Here is a 17,036-nt window from a genome sequence, read left to right on the forward strand (position 1 = left end):
ATTTAAATCCTACAATAGCATAAAATGAAACCTCAAATATATTAAAGGGAACCTGTCACCAGAAAAAAACACTATTAACATTCAGATATGGGGTTAATCTTCAGGCTAATAGTGTTACTAACCTGCCCGGCACCTGCACTCAGCCAAATGCTGTGGGTAGAAAATAAACCTTATTCCTCCCAGCAGCGTTCCAGTTTCAGGCACTGGTTCTGTAACCGTGCCCCGGCTCTGCACTGGCTCTGCTTTAGGGTCGGCTGATAGTGAGTACCCGGGGCACATTACAAACGCACCTCTGTATACTCAGAGCAGTGACTGAACTAGTGCCGGCACTGCCCTCGTGACTGAAACCGGAATACTGCCGAGAAGAATAAAGTTCATTTTCTACTAAGTGCGAGCGCCAGGCAAGTTAATAACGCTATTAAGCTGCAGATTAACTCCATATTTGCAGGTTAATGGGATTTTTCTTGCCGCACATTCCCTATTAAAGGGGTTTCCTGGAAACTGATATTGAGGAGCGATCATTAGGATAACAGATTTGTGGTGGCCCAAAACCTAACAACCTCATGTACCAGCTGTTTGCAGGTCCAGCACAGCTCTGTGCACTGTGTAGTGGCTGTTCTCAGATGCTGTCATGTGCAGATATTTGTCTTATGGTTGTTGATTTACATTTCTTTTACTTCTTAAATGATTGTGTAAACTTCTTTTTAATTTTTTAAATATTACATTGTTTAGAACCTCATTGAGCGTAAGCCATACCCAGATGATGAGAACCTGGTGGAAGTGAAATTTGCACGCACCCCTGTCATGTCTACCTATCTTGTGGCCTTTGTGGTGGGGGAGTACGACTTTGTAGAGACTCGATCTGCTGATGGAGTGCTGGTCCGGGTTTACACACCAGTTGGAAAAGCAGAACAAGGAAAATTCGCCTTGGAGGTAGATTGTTTGGCTTTGGTAAATGTATATACTGTGGAGAAAATAAGTATTCGAGCTTAAATGTAATGTTGCCCAGCTACCATCCCGAAACGTTAAAGTTCCGTAGAAGATCTGTATGGAGGAGTGGGCCAAAATCCCTGCTGCAGTGTCTGCAAAATTGGTCAAGAAATACAGGAAATGTCTGACCTCTGTAATTGCAAAGGTTTCTGCACCAAATATTCAAGAAGTATCGTGTTTCCTTGCGGAGAGTGACATGATAAGCATGTCGAGGTGAGGAGACTTAAAGCCGCAATGCTCCTCTGGGAAATATGCAAATTGTCTCTTCAGAGAGGAAGAGGACTAGAACTCTAGTGCCACCTATTGGAAGTAGCAATCCTAACAGTCAATAAAGGGTCGACATTGACTGTTAGGATTGCTACTTCCAATAGGTGGCACTAGAGTTCTAGTCCTCTTCCTCTCTGAAGAGACAATTTGTACCAAATATTAAGTTTTGTTTTTCTATTGGATGAAATACTTATTTCATGCAATAAAATGCAAATAAATTATGTACAAATCATACAATGTGATTTTCAGGATTTTTTAAGATTCTGTGTCACAGTTGAAGTGTACCTACGATAAAAATTACAGATTTCTCCATTTTTTTAGATGGTAAAACTTGCAAAATTATTATTTATTTATACAGCAGCATTGATTCCATAGTGCTGTACATGAGATGGGGATACGTACATAATCCAGGTATCGCTTACAAGTACACAAGCTAACAATGACAGACTGGTACTGAGGGAAGAGGACCCTGTCCTTGCGGGCTTACATTCTACAGGATTATGAGGAAGGAGACCGTAGGTTGGGGGTTGTAGTGGTGTTGAGTTGGCAGAGTGGTCAGTGCAGGCTGTAAGCGTTCTTGAAGAGATGCATTTTCAGGTTCCGTCTGAAGGATTCGAATGTGGTTGATAGTCAGACGAGTTGGGGCACAGAATTCCAGAGGATGAGGGATATTTGGGAGAAGTCTTGGAGGTGATTGCGTGAGGAACTAATAAATGTGGAGGAGAGAAGGAGGTCTTGGGAGAACTGGAGATTTCGTGAGGGAAGATATCCGGAGATTAGTTCGGAGTTATACGGAGGAGAAAGGTTATGGATGGCTTTGTAGGTCAGTGTTAGTAGTTTGAACTGGATATGCTGGGGAATTGGGAGTCAGTGATGGAATTTGCAAAGGGAGGAAGCAGGGAAGTAGTGCCGGAGACTGTTGAATTAGTCGGGCAGCAGAGTTAAGGATGGACTGGAGCGGTGCTAGAGTGTTAGAAGGTAGGAGGATGTTGCAGTAGTTCAGGTGGGAGATGATGAAGGCATGCACAAGAATTTTAGTAGGCTGAGGATAGAACAAATTTTGGAAATATTTTTCAGCTGCAGGTGACAGGAGGTGGAAAGAGCTTGGATGTGCGGTTTTAAGGACAGGGCAGAGTCATGGGTTACTCCGAGATGGTGGATTTTCAGTACAGGGGAAAGTATGATGTCAATTATTGTGATAGATAGATCAGTTAGGGAAGATACTTAAGACAGAGGAAAGATGATGAGTTCAGATTTGTCCACATTGAGCTTGAGGAAGCAAGAGGAGGAGGATATGGCTGGTAGACACTGGGATTCAGCAGAGAGGTGATGTCTGGGTCAGAGAGGTATAAATGAGTGTCATCAGCGTATAGATGGTTTTGGAAGCCATAAAACTTTGAGTTGTCCCATGCCGATGGTAAAGATCGAGAAGAGTAGGGGTTCTAGGACAGAACCTTGAGGGACTCCCAACAGAGAGAGAGTATGATGAGGAGCTAGTGTGGGAGTAGGAGACTCTAAATGCGGTTGGTAAGATATGAGGAGATCAAGGATACGGCAAGGTCTTTGATGCCAAAGAAAGAGAGGATCTGTGTCGAAGGCAGAGGACAGGTCAAGAAAGAGGAGGATAGAGAATGGTCTGTTAGCTTTGGCTATATCAAATGCTTATTTTTATTTAAAAATGGTCCGTGTATCAAATACTTATTTTCCCCGCTGCATGTACATATATAATTTTTATTTATATAGTGTGGTACTTTCTCTGACAACAAACATTTTTGTCTGTCACTCATTTTAGGTTGCTGCTAAAACTCTGCCTTTCTATAAGGATTACTTCAATGTTCCATACCCTCTTCCCAAGATTGACCTCATCGCAATCGCAGACTTTGCAGCTGGTAACATTTGCACTGTGTGGCCTACTATACTGGTGACACCTTCATTTGGTGTACCTCTTCCCTCACTTTCTATTTATTTTTCACAGGAGCTATGGAAAACTGGGGTCTGGTTACATACAGGTGCGAATGTTGATTCTATGTCCCCCTATCTTGCTAATCTGGTCATAGGTCAAGGTATCTCCATTACACTGTGGTAGCGTTAAGAGTCTGAACATCTGCTCATGATCTAAGCCATATTAAGCTACTTTATTATCTTAAGATCCCCTTAGAGCTCGGAGGAATGCTGTTTTGCATCTTCAAAAATGAAGTCCTCTTTTGTTTTCTATTTTTTTTTCTCTCCCACAGTTGTATTATTGCTATAATTATTTTTGTGGATATGTTGATGTACAATGGCCTGGGTGAAGTAAATAATAAAAATGGAATAGGATAGAAATCAAGTCAAAGCCCTAGTTTTATGGTTTTTGCTGTGGATTACCTTTACTTTGCAGAAAAATCTTCAGCTGTGGAAGATTCTCTGAAATAAGACAAAAAAAGTGGTAAAACTCTGGCATTTCTGTGCTGACATTTGCCTAGTCCCTGCTAGTCTCAAATTATTGGCCTCCAGCAATCAGACGTTGCATTAGTTAACGTATATACTCGAGTATAAGCCGAGGTACCTAATTTTGCCCGTCCTGGTATGCATGGCTCCCCGATCCCCGTCCTGGTATGCATGGCTCCCCGGGCCCTGTCCTGGTATGCATGGCTCCCTGGGCCCTGTCCTGGTATGCATGGCTCCCCGGGCCCTGTCCTGGTATGCATGGCTCCCCCCCCCCCCTATCTTTGTGTGGTTCCTATGAAAAAAACAAACAAACAAACATCCTACTCACCTTCCTGCGCGCCCTTGCAGCAACCTGTTCCATCCCCATCAGCTCTTCCTGTGCCAAGTGATCACTTGGCTCTGCTCATTAAGGTAATGACTATTCACTCCAATGGAAGTGGAGATGCCTGCATATTCATTACCTTAATGAGCAGGGCCACGTGATCGCTCGGCACAGGAAGAGCTGCTGGCGCCAGAACAATGGAGATGCAGCGAGGGCGTGCAGGAAGGTGAGTAGGATGTGTGCTGGCAGCTGGCGGCTGTGGGTGTCACTGTGCGCTATTACAGGCGGCACAGGCTTTAGCCACAGCCGCCGGCTCCTGCCTTTGTAACCCTCTGCTCCCCCTCCCCTGCCGGCTTTCTGGGACAATTGACTCGTGTATAAGCCGAGGGGGGCGTTTTCAGCACAAAAAATGACGCTTAAAAACTCAGCTTATACACAAGAATGTACGATATATGTCTATGTGCCATCACTAGATGTTGGGGGACAGGCACTGGTTTGGCTATGAGACAAGCATAGCGAGTGCCAGAGGATCACAAAGATTAAAAAGCTTGGCTTACTTAGACGCTGATTCTTTTATAAACTATTTGTTACTTTTATTAATTTTGTAGGGAGACTGCACTGCTTATCGATCCCAAGAACTCATGCTCTTCCTCTCGCCAGTGGGTAGCACTAGTTGTGGGACATGAGCTGGCACACCAGTGGTTTGGGAACCTAGTTACTATGGTAGGTGCTGCTATTTTTCTGGCTTTTAGTTAGTTTTTCTTATGAAGCAAAATCCTTGTGGGGGGGGGGGGGGGGAATATTAATTTGTTAATGATCGTGTTCCTGGAGGTGATGGATGTCTTTAAAGACACAATTTCCATCTAAGGCCAGTTTCACAAGTGCTACAGACCAAGGTATCTGGATCAGCCATCAGAAGACCCGTACTCATGAGATATTTTCTCCTGAGTTTGGTCTGGAGACCCTCAGCTGGTCTTGACATTGCAGTCCGTACTATATAAATGTCAAACATGTAAAAACAGCCTTAAGTGCCGAGGACTGGTTATTAGAATAATAGGAAAGCGCCAAACAGTCTGTCAATTTAGCAAACAACAGAAGGGAAAGTATTAGTTTTCCATAGCAATTTGAGGTTTGGAAAAGCCAAACGTATAGGTTAGAAATACAGTCTCTGGCTGCAATACCTGTGCAGTAGATTTTACATGGGCTTTTGGAGCTGCACAAATAAATGTAGTCAGCTGGTAAATCCTGCCGCTCTTTGGTCCCATATAGGACTGCATTTATAGACTGAAATATGTCTCTTCTCTGTCAGGAATGGTGGACCCATTTGTGGCTGAATGAAGGATTTGCCTCCTGGATTGAATACCTCTGTGTGGATCATTGCTTCCCTGAATATGATATATGGACACAATTTGTTTCTGCCGATTACACTCGTGCTCAAGAACTGGATGCCCTGGATAATAGCCATCCAATCGAGGTACTGCCATTCACTTCATTAATGTTTTTTTTGTCATTTTGATGTAGGTGGCTTCAACCAAAACTAATCAAAAGGACCCTCTGAAGCTCCCCTTAAATGCATATCGGCCTGGCATACCATCCAATACGTATGTGGACCTCCTGGTTATCCCCCAGCAGCATATGTCGGGGGATCGGGCATTGTCATTTCAGCTGCTGCATCCTTTTATTCTTTGGAGATATTTCTCTCTGAGGATGCTTAAACCCCTCCTAATGAGAATTCGATCGGAAGTTTGGGACCAATATGCCATCCAGAAGAGACTTCAGCTGACCGCTTTCTGTTTTGAATGGTCAGCCAGAGCTCATTCATTCCCCTAAGCATATGTGTACACTTCATCATCCTCTTTCTCTGATGAATTCGTAATATGTGGTTTTATAGTCCTTTTGTGCTGCTTTGTGATCTCCACTGTACCCAAAGTACTAGAATCCATGGTGGAGTCCATTGGTATTCAGCATGGATGTCTGAGTCGTGAGATAAGCCACAAACCACTTCTGGGGGATCCACGATGTAGGAAGGGTTTTACTTTACTTGTTTCACCATTGATCAGATCTGTGGCTGGATGAAATTACTACGCTCTGTTGCCTGAATGTGACATTAATACCATTATTCCTCATTCAGACATCTGTTTTTCAAGTATGTTATAGCCATGGTTTTCATGGATAGAACACGTACTCCAGTATTTGGAGCTGTTCATATGTCTTCTTTTTTTTTATTTGCATCAAGGAGGACAATCGCCCATTCAAATCTGTGGCTCCTTTAAAATCACAGGCAGCATACGGATACAGTCTGTGCTCTGTCTGTGATTAGGTAACTTGTAGTAGATGGGAAACTCGGAAGAGAAACTGACACTTAGGCCATTTTTTGCAAACGTGAGAAATTGCTAATGTCTAAATGAAGTCCTGTTTGGGAAGTGTTAAGTAATTTGCCTTTATTATATTTGTATTAATTTTAAAAAACTATGCATGGTTTTTATTACATTTTTCAATGTAGGTGGATGTTGGCCATCCCTCTGAAGTGGATGAAATATTTGATGCCATATCATACAGCAAAGGAGCATCTGTTATCCGTATGCTGCATGATTATATTGGTGATGAGGTAAATATGGTGTAAATTAACTCCTTAATTACTCATTAAAATGGATGACTAAAGGTACCGTCACACTTAGCGACGCTGCAGCGATACCGACAACGATCCGGATCGCTGCAGCGTCGCTGTTTGGTCGCTGGAGAGCTGTCACACAGACAGCTCTCCAGCGACCAACGATCCCGAGGTCCCCGGTAACCAGGGTAAACATCGGGTAACTAAGCGCAGGGCCGCGCTTAGTAACCCGATGTTTACCCTGGTTACCAGCGTAAAAAAACAAACAGTACATACTTACATTCAGCTGTCTGTCCCTTGCCGTCTGGTTCCTGCACTGACTGCTGGCCGTAAAGTGAAAGTGAAAGCACAGCACAGCGGTGAGTCACACAGCGGTGACTCACCGCTGTGGCTGTGCTCTGCTTTCACTTTACGGCCAGCAGTCAGTGCAGGAACCAGACGGCAAGGGACAGACAGCTGAATGTAAGTATGTACTGTTTGTTTTTTTACGCTGGTAACCAGGGTAAACAGCGGGTTACTAAGCGCGGCCCTGCGCTTAGTTACCCGATGTTTACCCTGGTTACCAGTGAAGACATTGCTGAATCGGTGTCACACACGCCGATTCAGCGATGTCTACGGGGAGTCCAGCGACGAAATAAAGTTCTGGACTTTCTTCCCCGACCAGCGATCTCCCAGCAGGGGCCTGATCGCTGCTGCCTGTCACACTGGACGATATCGCTAGCGAGGACGCTGCAACGTCACGGATCGCTAGCGATATCGTCTAGTGTGACAGTACCTTTAAGCTGGCTGAACTTCTGTGGTAATAGCTTTGGATTTGCCCTTTTTCAAACTATCCCACTAGATAGACATAGACAAGCAGCAATGGATGTTGTATAATTTAGGGTTTTGGTGTGTTCCCATTTCGTGGATGAAATCCACTGACATGTTTTGAGATTCTGTTTCTATCTCTGTACTACAATTTTCTTTAATGTTACCAATATGTACATTCATTCCTGGTGATGATTTATTGGACATCAGAACTTGTCTGTTTGCTGTATCCGTAATGTAGCTGAACCTCAATAAACTTTAATTGGTTAAAAAAAAATGGGCTAAAGCTGGCCTTACACTATAAAAAGAATCTATCTCCAGGTTTTTGCTACTACGTGAGAACAAATTAATGTAAGAGCTGAGACCCCGATTCCAACGATGTCTTGCTGGGCTGCTTGCTGTAGTTTTGAAAAATCAATGTTTTTATCTGCTACAAATATACAAACTCTCTGAATTCTGAGCTCTCTATAATCCATACCTCTAATTGGCAACTATCTGTTATGTACAGGGTACATACAAAGCTGTCAAACAGTGATGGGGGTGACTTATCCAGAGCTCATGGGTATGGGAGGCTACGTGGCAGCAGGTTTAGTAGTCCTCTAGTGATGATCTGATGATCTACTGCTGATAAAATGGTGATTTTATCCAAACCACAGCAAGCAGCCCAGTAATCGACACATCAGTGATGTCAGGGTCTCTGTTATGTTGCTTTCAAATTAAGTGATAAAACCTGATGACTGATTCCCTTTAAATAAATAGTGGGAGAGAGGGAAAAAAAGTTAATCCTCCACAGGAACAAAAAGCTCAGACATGTTGAAATCTAACATGGCTGATACAATTTTTCGACTAAGTCCGCCATCTGATGAGTTTGACCTCCTGGGTGAAAAGTGGCATAGATGTATAACGCTCGTCCGGGAGTGGGTGTATTGAGCAGGCTCAGGAGCTGATTCTGCACCATTCCTAGGAGATGATGGGTATTATTTAGCCATCATCTGTTTCTGGCAGCAGCTATTGGAGCTAAGCCCTACTTGCTGCTGTTGAACTATTGCTGATAGCTACGTTTATAGCACTAGGCACCCGGTAACGCACTGATGCTGAAAGGCCCCCCACACACACACACCCCGTGCTTGCCATTCAGGGCTCCTATGAAGACCAGCTTGTGGCAATCATTCATAGTAGACTGTGACTACATGGTCATCACATATTCAAGGATAGCATGTCATGCTTTCTTTGTTCTATTTGAGAACACCTCTCAACGTTGACTGCAGATCGTCCAGGAACTTGTGTGAAGGTGCTGCCCAGCGTAAACACCTCTTTTCATTTTCTTAGCATTACTAATACAAATCCTTGTTCTCCTCATGTAGGACTTTCGTAAAGGCATGAACCAATACCTCACTAAATTCCAGGAGAAGAACGCTGCCACAGGTATTTCATGGCCCCGTCATTTTGCTGACCATTAATAACTTTATAGTGATGCCTCCACCCAAACCTACCTTCCCTTTTCCACTCAGCTCCCCCGCACAGCTGTAAAATGAGTGCTCTTTTCTACAGAGGACCTATGGGAGTCTCTTGAGCAAGCCAGTGGGAAGCCAATTGCTGATGTAATGAGTTCATGGACCAAGCAGATGGGTTTCCCATTGATCTATGTGGAATCGGAGCAGGTACCTGCATGAAGCTCCCTGTTACATGACACTCAATGTTCTCCCATGTAAAGAGTGTAATAGGGCATGTAGGACTACTTCATGAGTATAATTTACTGTTTTTCAGAAAGATGAGACAAGGATATTAAAGCTGTCACAAAGGAAGTTCTGTGCTAGTGGGCCACATAATGGTAAGACTTGCCCAGCTTCATTTTTTTGCCCCTTCTAGCCCTCAAGCAACCCTAAACATGGCTATAGTAGCAGACTCGCCCGATCACATTTTGCAGACAATGCTGCTCACCTGTACAGTGTTGTCATTGTAGTCTCACTTGTGCTTTTCTGGAGCTGCTCAAAGCTATCCTACCTTTCTTTCTTCCTATTTCTCTTATCTCCTTTGTTCTCCCGATGATAGGTTGGCTGGTAAGCCTCCAGCCCCTCTCTCCATATAACATCCTCCTATTGCCCTCGCTCAGGTGAGGAGAGCCCCCTTTGGATGGTACCGATCAGCATCTGCACCAGTGAATCCCCAGCCTCCGCTAAATTGAGATTACTAATGGACAAGCCAGAGATGACTGTTGCTCTAGAAGGTGTGACCTCAGACCAGTGGGTTAAGGTGAGCCTAAATATCCTGCATAACTGGACCAATGTATATATGTGTTAGCCGCAGGTCGTGAAAGCCTTCTCCTGCCAGTGATGTTGCCCCACCACTGTCCACTGATGGTGCGACTTTCACACTTTTCACGGGTTTTTTTGTTTTTGTTTTTTTGCACTCATTGTAGACCATCATAAAAAAGGAAAATAGATGCCTCCTGGAATTTTTGTAGCTCATGTTTGCAAACTGCCTAATGTCTTGAGTCTCTGCATAATTTCTCAAGTCTTTTTTACGTGCTTAATTCTTCTCTCATCCGCCCTAGTTGAATCCGGGCACAGTTGGTTTCTACCGCACCCAGTACAGCCCTTCTATGCTGGACAATTTACTGCCTGGCATTAGAGATCTCTCCCTTCAGCCAGTGGACAGGCTAGGCCTGCAGAATGACCTGTTTTCCTTGGTACGTATGGAAGTGAAATAAAAATACAGTCTGTGCACAATTTGCCCTCAATATGTGTTGCTACAAATGGTGAAAGCTTTGAACTTTCCCAGTATTATTAATGTGTGTCCCTCCTTCAGGCGCGAGCAGGCATCATCAGCACGGTTGAAGTCCTTAAAGTCATGGAGGCCTTTGTGAATGAACCTAATTACACTGTATGGAGCGACTTGAGCTGTAATCTAGGGATCCTGTCCACACTCTTATCTCACACAGAGTTCCATGAAGAAATTCAAGGATTCATCAGAGATGTCTTCTCACCGATTGGACAGCGCTTAGGCTGGGATCCCAAACCTGGCGAGGGTAGGTGATCATAAATGTGTTTGGCCCAAGAACTTCAGTGTTTACTCATCTTTTCTCATGGCTGGAGACAAACCAAAAGCAAAAGTGTTTCCATTGATATACAGGAAAGATATATATCTTGGTACCGTGTTAGCCAGTAGATAGAAAAATATTTAGAATTGAGAGTCCTCAGTGGTTGATAACCATTTTTTCCATTGATATAAATATGCATGATCATCCTAGTTGAGCACGCATCTTGATGAGGATGGATATCGAAGACTGAAGTTCACATCTGGAGGCTCTGTTAGCAGAACTGTTTTTCACAAAGGGAAAACACTGGTCACAGCTGTGACATTTTTTGGACTGCATTCAATGTTCCTGTAGTCCATTGACGTCCATCAGACAATATGTTGTGACTTTTGCTTTGATTGTAGCCAGATGATGCAGATGTGAACAGTGCCTAATGTGTGTGGCCATGTAAAAAATAGCAGTTTTCACATGTGCTGACATCTAGTGGCAGAGCAAAAAAAATCTCATTTTACAGCTTTCAGTGGAATTGAATCAGTGGCCCTATTGGGGAGTGACTTAAAGGGAATCTGTCAGGAAGGTTAACCCTCCTAAGCCGTGTTTATGGGCATGGATGTCATAGAAAGTCAAATGAAATGAGATCTTGATATATTATCTGATGTCTTATGCCAGGGAAATCCATGTTTTTCTTAAAATGCAAATGAGCTGTTAAGTTCTGTGTTGGACACTGATCTGAATCTGCCTCCAGAGCTTATGAAATAGAACGTTACCCGTTTGAGATATGTAAAGACTGACAATCTGCTCTCCTGATCTACATGTCTCACAATGGTAATGACCCTTTCATTTGCTCTGGAGGTATAGTCTTAGTGAGATCTATGTCCCGTCCATAGATCTTGACAGCTCATATATTTTTTTTAAGAAAAACTTTGAATTCTCTGGAATAAGACATCAGATCACAGATATCAAGGTGTCATTTTATTCACCTTTGTGTTATCTACATGCCCATATAGACTGTTTGGGAGTGTTGAGCCTTCTGACAGAATCCCTTTAAAGTGTAACTTCACTTAAAGAGAAAAAATGTGCTCATACATTGCATAGCAGAATCTACTTGTAAATGGCAACACAAAGTGCTCTCTCCTGGTGCATCAAGATGAACAGCATGGACTGCATCTGGTTTGTGAAGCTATTTAATAGCAGTCTGCCATGAAGTCTATAACTGCAATAGTAATAAATGTGTACATTCATTCACTATAATAATTCTTCTATTGTGTGTTATGGCATATCCCGTGCCATAAATGTGTGCTATGAGACATCTTTAAGGAAGCAAAATGAAATATTTAATTTTCATTAAACGGCCATTATCTCTACTTTAGGAAGTTTCTTTATTTAGGTGTATATCCTTTTCTTTTTAGGACACTTGGACGCACTGCTGAGGGGGCTAGTTTTAGGGAAGTTAGGAAAGGCTGGCCATAAACCCACCCTGGAAGAGGCACGTCGTAGGTTTAAGGACCACGTGGAAGGAAAGAACACGCTGAGTGCTGACCTTAGGAGCCCGGTTAGTTGTTTTTTTTTAATTGGAGTGTTTTTTTTCTTTCCCAATATCACAACATCTACCTATACCAAAATCTATATTCCCAGGTTTATGTGACTGTCCTGAAGCATGGAAACGCCACAACTCTGGATACCATGCTGAAGGTTCGTGCCACCTGTAATGTTATAACCTTAAGACTTGGTATACATATAAGTTTTTGCATGGTGTGACTATATCAAAAACAATACAGATGTACAGATAAACCATGCTGATACAGGTAGTCCCCGGTTTACGAACTAGATTAATTCTGTGTATGTTTGTAACCCAAATATGTATTTAAGTTAGAACAGGGCAGGGATTAAAAAAATACTACTCACTGCTGACCACTCCGGCTGCCCCGCTGCTCGCCATCTGAGCCTATTCCATCATGTCACACCACATGTTCGGGCTTTTTATTACATACCAGGACTTCAGGCCGTCTGCAGGCTTCGGAGGTTACTGCATGTCATAAGATTGTGACGTCATCGCCGTGGTGTTAAAACGCACAGTGACCTTCGGGGCTTAGACGTGACCTCAGGTCTTGGAAATCAGGCATGCAACTGCGTAAATAAGAGCACTGGAAGATGGCCGGAGAGGTCAGTGGTGAGTATAGGTTGTTTGGTTTTTTTTTTTTTTTTTTTTTTTAAACATTTCACATTTGTAATGCCAGCATTGCAGCAAAGCTTGGGAGCGCCACTATCCAAACCCTTCAGACCAGCAGGTCACCCAGCAACCTTCACTCCAACCATTATCCAGCTACCTCATTGTGGATCCCATTGGGAAATCCTACCTCTTTCCTAATACCACTGTGATACCTTGCTCTGTTATCTTCAGAAAACAGCGACTTAATGATTAAGACCCAGGATGGGTCGAAACGTCTATTATAATTTTTAGTCGCTTTTCTCTACTACCATTTTGACCTGCTCCCATTTTGTCTGCTTTGTTCACGGACTTGAATAAATAAACGTTTTCACCATGAACCCAGGAGTTTGCGGTGAATTCTGATAGTCTTTAGAGTCTAGGGCTCTACAGCCCGTTCCACCAGCGCCTCATCTTTTGACAGTGTGCACACTAATTACTACTACATTATAATTGCTTATGGTCAGATCTGAATGCTAAACAGTGCTAACCACTGAGCCAACTTGTTTATAACATTCACAGGTCAAGGGGGTTAAGATTCTTCTTATCATGCAAGGAGACTTGTAGGTCAAGCAATGCTCAGTGGGAAAATGGTATGCAAATTATCCCTCTTCCCCAAATAAGGTAGCCACCCTTTTGATTTATTGAGGGGTCACCTCCAGTATTTGGCACTACTAGAGAGCTTTTTTCTCTTGGATGATGGTTGATTTGCTACCATTCACATAGACATACACAATACCAGACCATTATCAGAAATAAATGTAGGGTAAAAAATGCCAAACTAAAAGAAGCCCTGTAGCAGGAAACTTGAGGAAACAGGAACAATGATTGATTGACAGGCAATTAAGGAAGCTTTATGGTGTTCTCAGCAGCCATCACCGGACTGAACTTCCAGGGAATCACATGTTTTAGAATTGATCCTAATCATTTGGGTTACCATAAAAATCTCAATGGACATGGTCAATTAATGAAAAGCTGTAAGGATCATATACCTAAGACCTTCCTGTCTAGTGCACGACTCCGTGATTCCTATTTCTCACTTGTAAATCTAAACAAAATTGCACACATTTGTGGTGGGGGGGGGCAACTTCAATATTACCTAGCTATGCACATTGCCTGGCATCACACATTACCGTTATCTTCCACTTTAAACTTTCAGCTCCACAAACAGGCTGACATGCAAGAGGAAAAGAACCGAATCGAAAGGGTTCTTGGAGCTATTCCTTCCCCAGAGTTAATCCACAAGGTGTTAAGTTTTTCACTTTCGGTAAGTTTGTGGTTGCGCACCCACATGTACTCACAATGACTTTGTCTCCATAATCATTGGTTCCTTCAAACTTTATTGGGTTTAGAGGTACTTTCAACAGTAAGCAACTGATGCTAACACAAACATCCCTGTCTGCCTGTCAAGCGAGGTTGTTCTTACTATCTTACTAGAGTAAAGGTACCGTCACATGTAGCGACGCTGCAGCGATCTAGACAACGATCCCGATCGCTGCAGCGTCGCTGTGTGGTCGCTGGAGAGCTGTCACACAGACAGCTCTCCAGCGACCAACTATGCGAAGTCCCCTGGTCACCAGGGTAAACATCGGGTTACTAAGCGCAGGGCCGCGCTTAGTAACCCGATGTTTACCCTGGTTACCAGCGTAAACGTAAAAAAATAAACACTACATACTTACATTCCGGTGTCTGTCCCCCGGCGTTGTGCTTCTCTGCGCTGACTGTGAGCGCCAGCCGGAAAGCACAGCGGTGACGTCACCGCTGTGCTCTGCTTTCCGGCCGGCGCTTACACAGTGCAGAGAAGCACAGCGCCGGGGGACAGACACCGGAATGTAAGTATGTAGTGTTTGTTTTTTTTAACGTTTACGCTGGTAACCAGGGTAAACATCGGGTTACTAAACGCGGCCCTGCACTTAGTAACCCGATGTTTACCCTGGTTACCAGTGAAGACCTCGCTGAATCGGCGTCACACACGCCGATTCAGCGATGTCTGCTGGAGATCCAGCGACGAAATAAAGTTCTGGACTTTCTGCTCCGACCAACGATGGCACAGCAGGATCCTGATCGCTGCTGCCTGTCAAACTCAACAATATCGCTAGCCAGGACGCTGCAACGTCACGGATCGCTAGCGATATCGTTCAGTGTGAAGGTACCTTAATTGTGTTCATCACATCCTTCCGATCGTTATGCTTCTCTTTGCTTTCTAGGAAGAGGTACGTCCTCAAGACACAGTGTCTGTAATAGGAGGTGTCGCTGGAGCCAGCAAACAAGGCAGGAAATCGGCATGGACCTTTGTGAAGGAAAATTGGGAGGAATTGTATAACCGGTACCAAGGTGGCTTCCTTATCTCACGACTCATTAAAGTATGAAAGCTTTTTCTGTGAGATTACATTACTTTATCTCATGCCCATGACATTGACAGTCTTTTGCAGCTAACACATTTATTTTTGTCCTTCAGCTTTCTGTTGATGGCTTTGCTAGTGACAAGATGGCTGCAGAGGTCAAGGTAAGCCATTGGTATAATTTAGTGATTTCACACTGATCTCATCTTTTTATGTTCTTTTTTGTTGTATGTGAAAATTATTCATGAACCTTAGTTTGTTGGTATATAGGAATAATATTGTGTTTCTGTTTTTTCTCCCCCCTTTCCTGACCAGACATTCTTTGATGCTCATCCAGCGCCCTCTGCTGAGCGTACAGTTCAACAGTGCTGTGAAAATATCCTACTGAATGCTGCTTGGCTGAAGAGAGATGCAGACGCCATGCATCAGTATCTACTGCTGCGCAAGTCGCCCTCCTCTACAGTGTGATTGTGCGCAGTGATTCCCATCCGCCTGCTCTCTCACCGCCCCAACAGGCTAAACCCTAGGCCCCCTGCTATGGGAGGCTATGTACCCGTCCTCCCTTACCCCTCAACACCCTTTACACCCACTGGGAAGCTGGTGCAAAAAAATAAAATGAAAGCTCCCATCTGATCCCTGCTCAGTCCCCAATCAACTCCTTAGGGATTTTATTCAATTGCTCAGTCAAATCTGTATATATGATAGAAGTAGCATCAAGCTGCTAACTGTGAATCTCCCAGATGGCCTTTCTGTGCAAATTCTGCCTGAAAGTAGACGTGGAGAAAGAATGTTTCTATTGGCTCCTGTGAGATAAGAGGTACCAAACACCAGTGTAGAGGGTTATCTTTAAGTAAGGGGGCCGCAACTTGACGAGTTATCACAGAGTGTGCATTAGCCAAGGCCATTAATGGAAGGTGGCTGGGTTTAGATGGATTTTTTTCCCTTTATTTTCTGGTGAGGGCTTTTCACTTCATGTTTGGTCCTTTAATTACTTCTTGTATTTTCCCACATCAGAAAACTGTACTTGTTGGCTGCCTGTTTTGTTCTGACGTCATACCCCTTGTTCTGAAAGGAGTATCTAATCAGGGGTTGTGTGCACTCACACTAATCCTCTGCCCGCCACTCTTTCTGTGGCCAGGGCCAGTACTGCAGAGACCTCCATTATGTAGGTCTTTCCAGTACTAATAAGCATATCTATACTGTATACTTCTTTTCTTCCCTGTGCTGGAAAGAAAAAGGTGCAGGCACTGTTTTCATGTTCTTGATGTTTTCTTCCTTTTCCTCCCAAATTCAAAATTAATTTCTAGGTTACACCCTTGTTCTGGTTTGTATAGTCTAATGGTTTAGTGGCAGGGCCATGGGCCTTGGTTCTGAGACTTGCTTACCTGGGTTCTCTTTGTGCTATTGTTTTAAAACAAGAAAAACCATAATAAAGAATTGAAGAAAAAAAAAGACAAAAAAACCTAAACAGTTGGAGTTAATAAAAACAAAATGTGAGTGTGTAATGAATGTCTGGTGTTGAGTTTCTCTGTTTTATTATTGTTAACGTTCCCAATATTAATTGATAACATTGTCACGACACTGTCGGGTATACCAGGACCAGGGGCTCCTTGCCTGTCCGTAATGTTAGGGGAGCCCTAGCTTGCCCTGTTCCCCAAATTACTTCTGATGGTGAAGACGCCGGGGCCACATGCTTTGCCTTGGCTCCTGAAACCGCCCTCAGCCTGTACCCTTCCCCCACCCACGGAAGAAGGAAGTAGTAGTGTAACATAACACAACAACCTGACTAACAAGGTAATATGAACAGGAATAAAGGAAAATACCAATCATACAAATGTACACACATAAACAGAGGTAAACATCGGGGAGTGGAGGATGGGGTTAAACCAAAGTAGGAGAAGAGAGGGAATTATCACACACTCAAAATCTAGCAACAGTCACAGTTAAATCCGGCAAACACCATCTTCTATAATAACCAAGCACAACTTCCAGCCATGCCAGTGAGTGCTAGCCAGGACCCAGATTAT

At 43.5% G+C, this 17,036-nt stretch overlaps 1 protein-coding gene across 1 annotated transcript in view; it reads left to right on the forward strand.

Annotated features, from left to right (window-relative positions):
* NPEPPS (aminopeptidase puromycin sensitive) overlaps positions 1-16,518 on the forward strand; it is a 55,640-nt gene extending 39,122 nt beyond the window's left edge. The window contains exons 6-23 of the mRNA XM_069751710.1: positions 733-933; positions 3,050-3,146; positions 3,233-3,266; positions 4,615-4,729; positions 5,316-5,480; positions 6,510-6,614; positions 8,789-8,849; positions 8,976-9,085; positions 9,192-9,255; positions 9,538-9,677; positions 9,979-10,113; positions 10,233-10,452; positions 11,871-12,013; positions 12,097-12,153; positions 13,827-13,934; positions 14,875-15,030; positions 15,126-15,173; positions 15,325-16,518. Of these exons, the coding sequence (XP_069607811.1) occupies positions 733-933; positions 3,050-3,146; positions 3,233-3,266; positions 4,615-4,729; positions 5,316-5,480; positions 6,510-6,614; positions 8,789-8,849; positions 8,976-9,085; positions 9,192-9,255; positions 9,538-9,677; positions 9,979-10,113; positions 10,233-10,452; positions 11,871-12,013; positions 12,097-12,153; positions 13,827-13,934; positions 14,875-15,030; positions 15,126-15,173; positions 15,325-15,477 (2,112 nt within the window). The 3' untranslated portion in view covers positions 15,478-16,518. The remainder of the gene's footprint in view (positions 1-732; positions 934-3,049; positions 3,147-3,232; positions 3,267-4,614; positions 4,730-5,315; positions 5,481-6,509; positions 6,615-8,788; positions 8,850-8,975; positions 9,086-9,191; positions 9,256-9,537; positions 9,678-9,978; positions 10,114-10,232; positions 10,453-11,870; positions 12,014-12,096; positions 12,154-13,826; positions 13,935-14,874; positions 15,031-15,125; positions 15,174-15,324) is intronic.
* The last annotated feature ends 518 nt before the right edge of the window (positions 16,519-17,036 follow it).

This window comes from Ranitomeya imitator, chromosome 2, assembly GCF_032444005.1.
Source record: "Ranitomeya imitator isolate aRanImi1 chromosome 2, aRanImi1.pri, whole genome shotgun sequence".
Lineage (NCBI taxonomy): Eukaryota > Metazoa > Chordata > Amphibia > Anura > Dendrobatidae > Ranitomeya > Ranitomeya imitator.